Source organism: Fusarium proliferatum (assembly GCF_900067095.1).
Source record: "Fusarium proliferatum ET1 genome assembly, contig: FPRO_scaffold016, whole genome shotgun sequence".
Taxonomy (NCBI): domain Eukaryota; kingdom Fungi; phylum Ascomycota; class Sordariomycetes; order Hypocreales; family Nectriaceae; genus Fusarium; species Fusarium proliferatum.
In genome coordinates this window covers 211,530-224,226 of record NW_022194805.1, presented here as the reverse complement: position 1 = coordinate 224,226, position 12,697 = coordinate 211,530, and the positions used below count along the sequence as shown (strand labels likewise).

The 12,697-nt window shown below is 49.6% G+C and overlaps 5 protein-coding genes and 1 non-coding gene across 6 annotated transcripts; 3 read left to right on the top strand and 3 right to left on the bottom strand.

Moving 5' to 3' along the window:
* Nucleotides 1-75: 75 nt before the first annotated feature.
* On the bottom strand, nt 76-1,262 carry FPRO_09016 (uncharacterized protein; the record flags this gene model as incomplete). The annotated part of the gene is made up of 2 exons (XM_031224493.1): nt 76-1,068; nt 1,119-1,262. The coding sequence occupies 2 exons, from the start codon at nt 1,260-1,262 to the stop codon at nt 76-78; spliced, it is 1,137 nt and encodes a 378-aa protein (XP_031089746.1).
* Nucleotides 1,263-1,656: 394 nt separating this feature from the next.
* FPRO_09017 (uncharacterized protein) lies at nt 1,657-2,217 on the top strand (the record flags this gene model as incomplete). Its single annotated transcript, XM_031224491.1, has 2 exons — nt 1,657-1,945; nt 1,997-2,217. 2 exons carry the CDS (start codon nt 1,657-1,659, stop codon nt 2,215-2,217), a joined length of 510 nt encoding a protein of 169 aa, XP_031089745.1.
* A 668-nt stretch (nt 2,218-2,885) lies between these two features.
* FPRO_09018 (uncharacterized protein) lies at nt 2,886-3,500 on the top strand (the record flags this gene model as incomplete). The annotated part of the gene is made up of 1 exon (XM_031224490.1): nt 2,886-3,500. One exon carries the CDS (start codon nt 2,886-2,888, stop codon nt 3,498-3,500), a length of 615 nt encoding a protein of 204 aa, XP_031089744.1.
* Nucleotides 3,501-4,635: 1,135 nt separating this feature from the next.
* Nucleotides 4,636-6,537, bottom strand: FPRO_09019 (uncharacterized protein; the record flags this gene model as incomplete). The annotated part of the gene is made up of 2 exons (XM_031224489.1): nt 4,636-6,055; nt 6,113-6,537. 2 exons carry the CDS (start codon nt 6,535-6,537, stop codon nt 4,636-4,638), a joined length of 1,845 nt encoding a protein of 614 aa, XP_031089743.1.
* A 4,440-nt stretch (nt 6,538-10,977) lies between these two features.
* On the top strand, nt 10,978-12,277 carry FPRO_09020 (uncharacterized protein; the record flags this gene model as incomplete). Its single annotated transcript, XM_031224488.1, has 5 exons — nt 10,978-11,127; nt 11,175-11,550; nt 11,598-11,715; nt 11,767-11,831; nt 11,880-12,277. 5 exons carry the CDS (start codon nt 10,978-10,980, stop codon nt 12,275-12,277), a joined length of 1,107 nt encoding a protein of 368 aa, XP_031089742.1.
* Nucleotides 12,278-12,404: 127 nt separating this feature from the next.
* tRNA lies at nt 12,405-12,494 on the bottom strand. Its single transcript is given in 2 exon segments — nt 12,405-12,439; nt 12,458-12,494. It is a non-coding gene; the product is annotated as a tRNA-Glu (tRNA).
* Nucleotides 12,495-12,697: the final 203 nt, after the last annotated feature.

Sequence of the window (12,697 nt, the reverse complement as noted above, 5' to 3'; positions counted from 1 at the left end):
CTGTATAAAACCCAGATAAATCTAGTATGTCTTAATCTAAGTTTAGCGAACCTTGGACTAGAAAGTTTTTGGCCTTCAGGAAATCTCATCCCTCTTTCGCTTCTGACCTCCAGAAGCTGACAGAACACTCAGGACCAAAGCCCCAGTCTCCACCGCCTTTTCTGCCTTCTCGGCTGATTGAGCGACCTCATTGCACAAGGTAATCATGTCCCTCTCCCCCTTGAGGACCTTGGCTTCCATACCGGTGACTGTCGCCCGGAGTACTCCGAGGTCCTTCTTGACGTTGTTAGTTGAGCCTTGTGCAGCTTTGAGCTGCTTGAGCTCTTTTCGGAGGGTTTCAATGTCGTTTTTGGTCTTCGCTTGGAGTGTTTTGGACTCGGCGAGTTCTTTCTCGAGACTGTTGACTTGTTTTCTTGCGTGTTCGAGATCGCGGTTTGTCGAGGCAAGGCTGGTCTCCAATGTGTGCATTCTGTTGCTGTCCCCGAAATCCTTAAAGGCATCTGGGAGATGATCTTTGATAGCAGCGCTGAGACCATTGACAGATGACGCGTTGATTGTTTTCATGATGGCCTTTGCACGCTCGTCAAGGGATTCTTCGTTGGTTGCAGGGGCAATTTCTCCGTTGAAAAGCTTCTCTTCGGTTTCGCGGTTGAGGATCGCGGGATAAATGATGGCGTCGGTTGGGAACTCTACGCCCCAGACATCTGACATGTCTTTGCGAATAGACTCGAGAAACGGGTGGCCTGGGCCGAGCCAAGCAGCCATGAAGAACCAGTCTGGATAGCCAAGCTGCTTTTTGATGCCATGATTCCCGGCCAATCTCTGATATGGCATTAGGGTGCTCACTTTCGTCTTGCTGATACGACCTGCGGTGGATGTGATTCCCAACGTCTGTACGGCAGCCTGCTTGAGCTTTACTGCAAGGTCAAGTGGCATTGTCTGCTCCACCTCCTTGAAGGCAGCAACGATGCTCTCTACCAGGCGCGCGGCCTTGTTGAGGCATGGAAGGTCGCGATGATGCATTGGGACCTTCGCTGGCGCATTCGTGAGCTTTATGAAGTCTCTATCCTGCAGCATGTTAGGCGCGAAGCGTTTGTTGATGATATTTCTGTACATACTTGGGCTCTTGTAGTCCCATCGTGAGGGCGGAACCGAAGCCCGAGTCGAAATGGAGGGTCGACCTGCCCGTTGCAGGATGTTGTAGGGTTTGGTGTATCATCTTCTTTCGAGGAGGAGTTGTTGGAGAGACAGTATAAAGGCATCTTGAGGTGATGCGTGAGTGGTAGGCATGCGAAGTCAAGTGTTTGTTGTTTGTTGTTGGTTGTTTGTGGAGTTGAGGATGCAAAGCGCGCAGATTGAAATCAGTTTGTGCAAAGATGAAGATCCACAGAAATACATTAGACGAAAAGGTGAAGTCCGTGTCATCTCCCTTCAACGCGCCGAGATCGCTGGCTTTCCTCCTCTATTTGAAACACCATCAGCACTTGTGATTCACAGCAACATCAACCCTACCCAGACCCATTGAGATTCTTCTATTTATATCACACTTCCTTCTTTGTTTCTCTTTCTTACAACCTTCATCGCGTTCAAAACACATCAATTTCAAGCTTGTAGACTTCCCTTCACTTCACTTCTTCAACATTCTCACCAAACACAATGTCATCCCAAAGCTCCAACAGCTCCTCAAGCGATCCCTCCAACGAAAGGCCCTCCGAGCTGAAGAAGCTCCATTTCGTCGCTGCATTCGAACACAAGAATCTCCTCGAAGACATCAGCAACAGCGCCTACGACCTTGGCCTCAAAGCCGGTCGAGGACAAGCCAACCTCCATCCCGACGACGAGACCCAAGCGCTCATCCTCAGCCTCACCGACCGCAACGGCGAGCTAGAGAAGCAGATCAAGGACCAAGCGACCGATTCCCTGCTCGATCTTGCCAGGGAAGTCCGTAAGTACAATAACCATACTACATATCGTAAAGATCTAATCACAGGATCAGGAAACTACGTCACCGCTGCTCACCGCGCCGTAAGCGCTGCGACTCATGCTGAGTGTCTCAAGCCCAACGACTATCGAAATCTACGGGAGTCTTGCAGTCAGCTCGCGAAGCTGGAGGATAAGTGCAAGGAGCGTGTTGAAGAGATCTCACGCGGTGCGATGAAGAGACCTGGAAGCGCATTGGAGCGTAAGGGCGGCAACAAGCGCCCGTTTAGGGGCTAGATACGGGGAGCTTGATGCAATGGGGGCCCTGGGAAGTAGGAGAACATGAGACCTTGATATGGGGTATTAGACTAAACTCGTCATAAGGCACCCTAAACTTGGGCTCTTTCACCCAAGTCTTTATGTAGTTTAGGATTGAGATCCCAAGTTCTATTTCCTCACCCAGGGGAGGTCGATACGGCGTTGGGCATGGGTATGGGCATGGGCAGGCGAATGCTCTTGGGATGGGTATGGGATACGGAGCGAACTAGATAACTACACCCAAAAGACTTTCAGCCTCGAAGACACTTGCTTTCTCTTTGAAGTCCTTAGTTGCTTGCAATCTCATGGTGAAGGTGCGTTCAGCACCCAATGACTCCAGCAGCGCTTGACTTGGTGGTTCACTTAGTCTGACTCTGATGCTACGGCTGAGTCCACAGCGCCTTATTTCCGTACGCTTATACTCTCATTCGACCCATTCTGACCCAGCACCTGTCAACAGTGACACGTTCACTCCTTCGTATGCATCCACAAATGTACCTAGAGCATCATCTCTTGTCAACCCTCTTCTCATTGTTCCTTCTAGCCTCTCCCAATCTCCTCAAAACTCTTCAAAGATCATCTGAACTTACCTGAACTCTTCAAAACTTCTCAACCCCTCCTCATCACCTTCACAAAAGCTCAACATCATGACTCGCAACACCAGACTCAAGCGCAAACCTCTTCCCTCCTCCCCTCGCAAGCCTTCATCTCCTGTCTCCGAGTCCCTCCCCTCTTCCTCGCCTCCCAAATCTCGATCTGCCAACAAAATCCGCAGCTCCTCCAAGAACTGCCCCGTCTGCAAAGCCATTCTCGTCAACCGCAACGGCAGCCTCGCGCGTCACGTTGAACGCCACGCAAAGCTTGCCAAAATCGAGGTCCGAACCCTTCTCCTCTTCTCTTCTCTTCTCTTCTCTTCTCTCCTCCCTGTTCTAACTTTTCGCCAGGCTTTGAATATCGACCTCAACCTTCCCCCAATGGAAACCCCCAACTTTGACGTCGAGCTCGCTCAGAATATGTGGCAGTCTGTTCCTGCGAGACGTCGCGCCACCGGCGGAGTCTTTCTTGACGGCCCTCTCGCTGGAAAAGGCTTCTTTGAAGGGATGCCGAATGTTTTTCTCCCGAATGGACGGGTCAAGCCGAAGCTGGCGTGGATCAAGAAGGATCTTGAGTCGAGGGTTGGACGTGGTCCGTTGAGGGCTCTCAAGAACGCCAACGCCAACGCTGGATCTCCCCTGGACAGTGAGGATTACATGGGGATCTAGCGGGACATTTAATGGCGTCTCTTGTATGGAATGGGCAGTCAAGAAGGGCAGAAGGGCAGAACGGTGTTGGCTACGAGGGCAAACAGGTATAATCACGTTTCCGTGTTATTTCCGGATTTCAAACTGCATTCCGTATTCACATTTCTGTTGCCTCCATCTTCAACAAACCTCGTATCTTCGAACACTGCCTCAATTTGCACAAATTCAACAGTTGAGCAACGCAAAACAATAAATTCTCTCGTCAATTGCCTAGTGGCCCTTTCATAGCCCTACAAGACTCGAAAATAGGAAAATATGAAAAGCAGATGGACGAAAGAGCTGATGAGATTCCGACATGTAAATTGATTCATCCTCACAGCCAGTAACATGCGTCATACTATCGTTGTTACGACATGTCTTGTATAAAAATGAACGTTGCGTTACGATTAAGTTTGGTCTCTGTCTGTCTTCGTTTGATTGTTGTTGGTAAATATGAACCCCGCTATGTGCATATCTGTCTTATCTTTTATCTGTTATCTGTTATCTGTTATCTGTTATCGCAACCTTATCGACTCCATGCAAGTAACTGTCTTCAGAGCAACAAGACATCAGAGCCCAAGGTAAAATATGAAAGTAAACTCATTGAAATATATTCTTAATTTGTCCTCAGTTCAATTTAAATCACCCAAGTCTCTTGATTATTTATGATAGAGGTCTTGCGGTTTTCGTTCCTCTCCTAGCTGTTTATTGCTTCTAAAGCACCAACTCTGCTGAGAGCACGGCAACATGAAGGATTTCTGGTGTCTGTATCAGCGCTTGGTGTGTTGGAGGGTCTACCAAAGTCATAATAAGCCTTGTATGCATGAATTGATTAGTGGAGCCAAAGTCAATGAAATTTTGACAGCGTTTAGATTCATATGGACGTATAACAATGGCTCAGTTGAATCAAGCCTATTGTTACCAGCACAAGTTTTCTCTAATGCAAACACGATCTACAAATACAGTTCAAGAGACAAAACAGATTTCTTCACGTCAACCAGGCAAAAGTTAAAGTCATGTAATATGTATTGACATTGCTCAAACAGGCAATCTAATCATAGACTATGGTGGTATCTCAACAACTAAATTTATAGCAACTTTTACAAGTGGGAGGTAGTCACATCTTCTCAATGTCCCTAGGAGCAGCAGGCGCCTCATGCTCCTCTGCAATCTTGTTCTCCAGGGCGTTGGGCTGGTAGGTACCCTTGAACTCAGACGCCTTGAGCATGTTCCACTTGTCCTCCTCAGCGTCGAGATGTCTGAAGTTGAACCAGAAGGCAGTACCACCAACGAAAGCGATGACGGCGACGACGACGTAGTTCCAGACGAGGAGAGGGTCGCCGGAGAGAGGGGTGAAAGCCTGGCCGATGGCGGAGGCGAAGGCGGACATGAAGAGGTTGACAGACATGACAAGAGACTTCATGTTGTCGGGGGCCTTGGAGTAGGCGTACTCGTAAGATGTGACGTTGGTGAAGATCTCACCGAGACCGATGAGGATGTAAGGCAGACACTGAGCCCAGACGTTGATGTCGGCGGGGGCACACTTCTTACCAGTGCTGGCATCATCACCGTTGGCATACTTGCCGCAGGGGCTCTTTTCATAGATGTAATGCTGCATGACAGCAGACGCAACCATGGCGAGAGCAGAGATGATGAAACCGACAGTCATACGCTTGATGGGGGTGAATGAGACACCCAGCTTGCGGAGACCGGGGTAAAGGAGGTGATCAATGAGGGGAACCATGATGACGATGGAAATAGGGTTCAGGTTCTGAATGACATCATTGGGAACGCCGTTGAGAACCAGGGTGGAGGCCTGAGTGGTGAGGTTACCAGTCATCTGGTTGTAAGCCAGATGGAAGACAGGCAGGTAAAGGAAGACCTTGCAGGCCATCAAACCACGACGGACCTCATCGACCCAGGCATCATCGTAAGTCATCCAAGCAGGGCGCTGGTCAACAGGAATCTGAGAGGGCTTGGCGTGCTCCCAGTTGAAGCTGAAGAAAGAGCTGCGCTTGCGGACGTAGAAGAACATGCGCAAGAACTTGGAGAGGACGGAACCAGTAGCGGGCTTGAGCTTGTACTTCTTCTTGTTGAGGGCGAGGACGATGGGAGCGATGAGGAAGAAGATGGTGGGGATGAAGAAGGCGAGCCAGAACGAATGATACTTCTCAACGTAGACCATGGCGATCTGACCGCAGACGGATCCGATGTTGATGGCCAGGTAGAAGTAGAGGAAGACGCGAGTGTTTGTCACGGCGGGGTCGACAATGACACGCTCGCCATTGCGAACCTCGACGCGCATCTTTGTGTCCTCATTCTGATCAGCGAGGAGAGGAGAGACGTTGGCCTTGAAGAAACCGGTTCCGACGCAGAGAACAAGGAGACCGATGATGAAAGCACCGAAAGCGGGATCCTTGCGGACGATGACAGTGGGGGAAGAAGCAGCGACAAGGATGACGTGAGCGCATGTAGAGATGGCGATGGCGATGTGAAGAGTGAGGAAACGACCGAGCTTGGCATCTGCAATCCAGGCACTTTGAGAAACGTTAGCAAAAGACAGACAACAAACGACGTGAGAGAATGAGACTTACCCAACAAGAGGCATGAGATAGGCAAAGAACTGGTTGAACAGAGAAATACCCTGCGCAGCCTTGGGTCCCATACCAAGCGCACCAGCCTGGCCATCGGGATCGAGGGGCGCACCGGTGTTGGAGCCCTCAGGCAGCGGCTGCCCGACAAAGTTTGTGTACAGGACCGCAGAGCCGTAGTACGAGAAGCGCTCGCAGGCCTCTACGAAGGCAATGGTGTACATGGCCCACTTGATCTTTCCCGAGACGCGGCGCAGCGTCTGCAGCTCCTCTTCCGTGGGGAGCTCATCGTCCGAGTCCGAGACGGAGCGCTGGCGCGTGACGTCGATGGAGCCCTTGCCGGCGATCTGGGGGATGCCGTGCGTCTCTGGGTCGGCGAGACCAGAGCGGGCGATGGCGTCTGTGTCGAGGTGACCTGCGGTGGTCATTTTGACGATCTTTCTGTCAAAAAGAAATGAGAGAGAGAAGGGTTGAGAGGGATGAGAGAAAGGCCTGGGTCTGAGGCGGGGATGTGAAGGATAATTATACATGAGACGATTTATCTACGGGGTAGAGCAATCGCTCCATTATGGGTCCCCTTGATTGCCACCTTCTCAAAAGCGAACGAAGTGACGATCCAAGCTTGATACAGAAAACCCCAGAGTCGCAGGTCAAAGTAACCTTACAGAACAGAGTTGTTTAGTGGAGAACGACCTTATCTGCCCGCGGGACCAATGAGAGCAGGGCCTTTTTGACGACAAAAGTTCCTGCAAGGAGGTTAGGCCACATGCGGGGATTGGCCCGAGCACTAGTTTGTACGGGATCGGTCCTTTTGCCATGATACCCAACGGGGAAGGTCGACATTCTCGTAACGTCGGCCGAACAAAGTGGAGGTGTTTGCTTCTGTCTTTTGTTCTCGAACATTTCAGATGGTAGGCTCGTATCTGTTTGACCCAGAGAAGTGGTTTGCCATCAGGGAAGAACCTGGTAAAGAATGTCTAGAATTGCAACAGTGACATTGAACAATGCAAATAATTCTTAAAGGACTGTAAAGGTGTTAAAGGACCTCGGCTTGGACGTCGGATCTGGGCGTCTTCCGGCTCCGAATATTACATCTTGGCTGCGATTGGGCCAAGCCACCAGCTGCCGACACTGAGGCGTAGCGTGGCGTCTTCAGCTGCCAATACGCCAAGAGCGCTGAAGCCAATTCGCCTGCATTGGCTTTGTAATTGGATGTTGGTGATTTCAATGCGACAAGATCATCGTCGCCTCTCCGTTTTGCAAAGGGATTGAGCGTTGAGTGGTGCCTTGAACGTGTCATGGGGGTCTTGGCGGTGACATTTGGAGGGGCAAGTCTCGTGCTTGTTCATTACTCTCATGTCGTCACGATCAAGTCGAATCAAGATATGCGCGTAATTTAGAAATCTCATAAGCCCATATCTGGATCAGTAATCTCATATTATCAAAATCCTTCTCCAGAACTCCAAAATTGCCTGATCTCAGCACCTCATTCCAACATCTTCGCCCTCAACCTCCTTTTTACCCTAAAGCTCATGTAACCGTAACCTTCCTAAAGCGGTTAAACTGGTTACAGCTTCGGGAATATGTCCTTGTACTATTCCCGGCCTAGCTAAACGAATTTTCACTGCCGCCGCTCAAGATCAATTGAAGAGAGATAGTGGCAATCTATCAATTAAATGTTGAATGATGCGATAGCATGCAGTGCACGATGCTACCTCGCTCAGAAACTGCATGCACAGATATCGCCTGTCAACGTCCCCAGTCCCCACTGAATTAACATTAACATTTTAAACATCAGACGCACGCGTCCATGTCGAAACCTCGTAAAACGGATCTCGTTACCTCACAGATTCAACACTCAGCTTCCCCTTTTGGCTCTTCTCCAGATAAGCTTGCAAACAAGGTTCTTTTTTCGCGGGGGAACTCTATTTATTATGTAAGAGTCGACCACCACCGAATCTGACATTACCCAACTGTTCCTTTACTAACGTTTTCTTTCGTCTGCTTCGCGCGTTTAATCAACCTGCCAAGAAAAGACCTACGCGCGCGTGGCGTCGGAACTTTTGACGCTGCTTAGCGGCCCCACGGCCTTTTGGAACCCGCCAAGATTGTTGAACCTCACCCCCTGCAGTTGAAGTCGCAGACCCGGCCAGAAGTTCCCAGTGCAGAGGACCCTTTGCTTAGCGCCTCGGACTCCCTCCCCTTGCGTTTCCCCACTTCAGTTTTCCCCAATGGCGTTTCTCCAATTTATCAAGTAATGAAAACGTTTTCCCCCAGATTCTTTTTTGGGGTTTGGGCCATGGTGCAAGATACAGTTGAGATATCGTGCTTGACACCTTGTTATCATCTCGTAATTGAGATGTGAAATGCGGGTTACTTGCCAGTGCAGAGCCGCGTTTTTGACAGGCTGGGCCAAGACGGGTACGATAGGCCATTTTCTCGGCGCCGAGTGATAATTCTCCGGTGAATCGCACGCAATGTCACTTGGCGTTCGGGTTTCGGATTTAAATTTCATGATGCATTTCTTGGCCGTCATCTTGGCGCTATCAATCGCGAGTGCTACTGAATAGGCAGGTCTGTCGCAACTTTCAGACCTGTCTTATGATCTAGACGGAATCCTCATTACACATGTCAGCATCACTCAATCCCCGCCGCGTGTCTCCATCCAGGAACTGCTCAACCCCTGGTCCACCTTTATCCCAAATGGTGGAATGACCCGCTCGAGGCCCTGTAACGAGCCTGCAACGGTCGGCCGCGATTTGCTCGGACTGAGCGCGTGATAAGCGGGCTCTAGAATGGGAGATCGACGACGTATGCCTTATCGCGGATGTCAGGTTGCATTTCCTAGCCCTACCGCATCGTCTGATTCTGGCCATCACCGAGCTTTACTGTTCTCGATCTGGTTCTGGAGATCTGGATTAGCCTATTGCAGCTTGCCACTTATCTGTTACATCGCCCTATCGCGATCGGTGCATGTTGATGGATTTTATGGGTGCGTCTGGACTTGCATGGAGGAGGATCCTGCAAGCACGGAATTCCGATGCTTTATCACGGGCTACACGTCGTCTGACCGTAGGAGTTGAGTGCTGGTGGGCGTTTTGTGTTTGGTAAAGAATAGGATCCAGAGTGATTGTTATATCCCTGACAGATTCCTGCTTCTTGGATATTTTGCTAGTCTTGTCGCTGCTGATAGCTTACCATTAGCCAAACCTGAAAGCAAGCCCGTCGGCTTCGATGCCGTTAAACGTTGTCGATATAACGGCTGGGATAAGGTTGCTGACGGATGAAGGAGCTCTGACTGGTGCGTCTAAGCCCTGGAGCTTACAGATAGTCTTTACCCCCACGATAGCAGACAGATTGCCAATTCTGGGCGATTTCCCCAGAAAGACTAACTGTTCTAAAATTAGGACATGCACTTTACGGCCTTTCGCCGAGATATCGAACTGGCTTCCCAATACATCTCAATGACGGCCCCGGGAATAACTCTAGCGTTGATGGCCGATTAATGCCGGGATCCAGGATATGATATTCGAGGAATTCTACTGCCAATGAACAAAATAAGCAGCGAAAACTCTCCCGCGGAAAGTCCAAGCTACTTGTAGACTTAACACTGAAGGTAGTGTCATCTCATCGAGTTATGTACGGCTTCATCTAGGGCTGATTCAATCCAACGAGCGCATACTGCTTCCGCGACACTAGGGGCATGCTGAGCCTCAAGAGGCTGGGTTCAACGTTGCGGCAGTACTAAAAGACCAAGCTATCCGGATCAATGGCTACAGTCACTTCTCCGATAGCTTTATGCATGGCAGGTATCATGCTGAGATCAATCGTCGACACTTTTATCCCAGTAGAGCTAGAATCGCGTAGGAGAGAACAGGGCGTAAGGGTCTGCCGTGAACCTGTAAGCGGGTTGACCATACAGAGCATAGTGCTGTCGGCAATAGTGCGGTCTTTGAGCGCTTCCGCGGAATAAGGCCCGTCCTAATCCCGAGTCGGTATCAACTTCGTAGAGCAATCTTCGCGCCATCGTCATACGCGACATCATTTATATAGATCCCCCAAGAATGAATATCTCAAGTCTATTAAACTCACGATCAAATTTCGCGATTGATATCCACTTGTAGAGCTCTAGCGCGGGCGTAGAGCGGAGCATCTCACCCAAGGTTTCTATTGTCGCCAACGCCACATTCGTCTCGACCCAGACAACAACGGAATGTAGACCGTTTTGGCCACACACGAGAACTAAGATCAATTAAATCGACATCATAGAGATCTCAACTGCGCTGAACAGTGGAATTCCGATAAGCGCATTATCGTAGCGTCGTCGAGAGCGCTCTAGCTAGATCGCTTCCAGTGTCATTGAAGATATACATACATCTCAGATCAGATCATCTTGACAAGCGCCCGCAATATACCCTCCATAAAGCTATTGTCAGATCGCCATGATGCTTATTCCAATTCCCTCGCGAAATAGCGCCCCATGAGCAAACTGGCTGAAATCTACCCAATCGCATCCCCCGTACACCAAGCCATGTCACCAAAATAGGGTTAAAGCCGTATGAGGAACCAAGAGAAGTATCGCCTGTGCCGATACCAGGATTGCTATCCGACTTGCTGGGTCTGCTTGGAATGCCGAGTGTCTGTATCAATAGCATTGGCATTTCGCCATCTCGAGTCTGGAATAGCCGCTTTGGGAATGAACCCGTACGGTGTGTTTGTATTTATTCTGCGTCGCTGGGAAAGAAATCTGTTGGTTCTGCCTCTTCTGTTCTTCGCGAAAATCATCTAAGTGGCTACTTTTCTCCCGCTGACTGGACTGAACTGTCAGGTTATAAGTCACAGCGCATTTTCCCAGAGATATACTTATCATGGCGATTAAAGGGGAAGGGCCCAGGGTCATCGGGGCCATGTGGGCTTTGACGGTTGTTGCGTTAGTCTTTGTCGTGCTGAGGGCGTATACGAGAATCTTTATCGTCAAGTCGCTCGGCATCGACGACCATGTCTATAACTTAGCCTGGGTAAGCTGCGACGCAATATCGAACTGAAATTCGCTGACGTGTAGTAGATATTCCTCCTCCTAGACACCGTCTTCACCACCGTCGCAGTCGACTACGGCGTCGGCCAAGATATGGACGATGTCATCCAGAACAACTCTTCCGATCTAGCCCCCGCGCTCATCTTCGAAGCCGTCAGTCAAAGCTTCGCGATAGTAGGAATGAGTTTAGCGAAATGGTCACTTGGTTTATTTCTGCTTCGCCTGGTGAAGCAGCAATGGCACAAAGTAGCTATTTGGATATCGATGGCTAGTTTGATCTGCGCTTCCATTACTGTCTGCTTTGTGTACTGGCTGCAGTGCACGCCGCCGAATTATCTCTGGGATAGGACTATACCTGGTGGACGCTGTACGGTGGACACGGCTCCTGCGTCCATGTTGCTCTGCAGTGAGTTCTTCATGCGAGCGTGCTGAGGATAGAACTAACGGGAGCAGTTCTTTGCGTTGTGGTGGACTTTTTTCTGGCTGGCTTCCCTTGGTTGTTTATCTGGGGGTTGCAGATGAAGATGAAAGAGAAGATTGTCATTCTCAGCAGCCTCAGTCTTGGCGTCATGTACGGGAATCCCGGATCATTTTTAATCGAAACTGACTAACGATGCTTCAGTGCTGGGGCTTTTGGTATCAAGAGGACTCTTGAAGTCCCAAAGCTTAAGAGTCCGAATCACACAAGTACGCTTGCCTCTCAACCTTGTACGAATCAGCACTAACATCCATCAGAGGACCCTGTAGGCTTGATCGTCTGGTCCGCCGCCGAGATGACCGTAACAATGATCTGCATCGGCATCCCCGTCTGCAGACCACTTTACAAGAAGTATTTCAGCAAATGGAGTTCTCGCAACAGCAGCAAGTATCAACAGAACTCTGGCGCATCATATCCTCTTCAAACCATTGGTGGGAGTACAATGTATCCAGCGCAGGTACACAAGAAAGACAGCACGTCCGAAGCCTCCGTGCAAGAGTATGAGCGGAGGGGCGTGAGAAGTTCATTTAACAAGAACAAGGTGTTTGCAAAAGGGGCGGAGAGGGGATATGGTGATAATCAGAGTGAGGAGGAGATTCTGGGGCCTGATTTTCGGAGGAGTCAACGGCAGGACATTGAGGGACAATATTATTGATGCTTACAGATTTATTATGGATACAGTAGAGAAACAAAAAGGGGACGCGTACATAAGGATAAATAATAGTAGTTTATAATTAAAACATGAACTAGTAGGACTTGATAGAGAAAACGGCAAAAAGAAACTCCGGTACAGGGAATCGAACCCTGGGCTCCGCGGTACTGATCCCTCAGAATATGAGAGCGCGAAATGTTAGCCACTACACCATACCGGATGTTCTTAAAGTATTAACTTCTTATTGGAAAATATGGACGGCGTCGTCAATATAGCATGCTGCTTTAATTGAACCTGCCCTGGGCAGAGCGCTCTGAGAGTCTGACAGTATTGACTCTACATTACAATTATGGACAACCATGGTGATTTTTGACCGCGTTTGGCAGCTTCAAGTGTTTCGCATCGCCGTGTCTTCATTTGAAA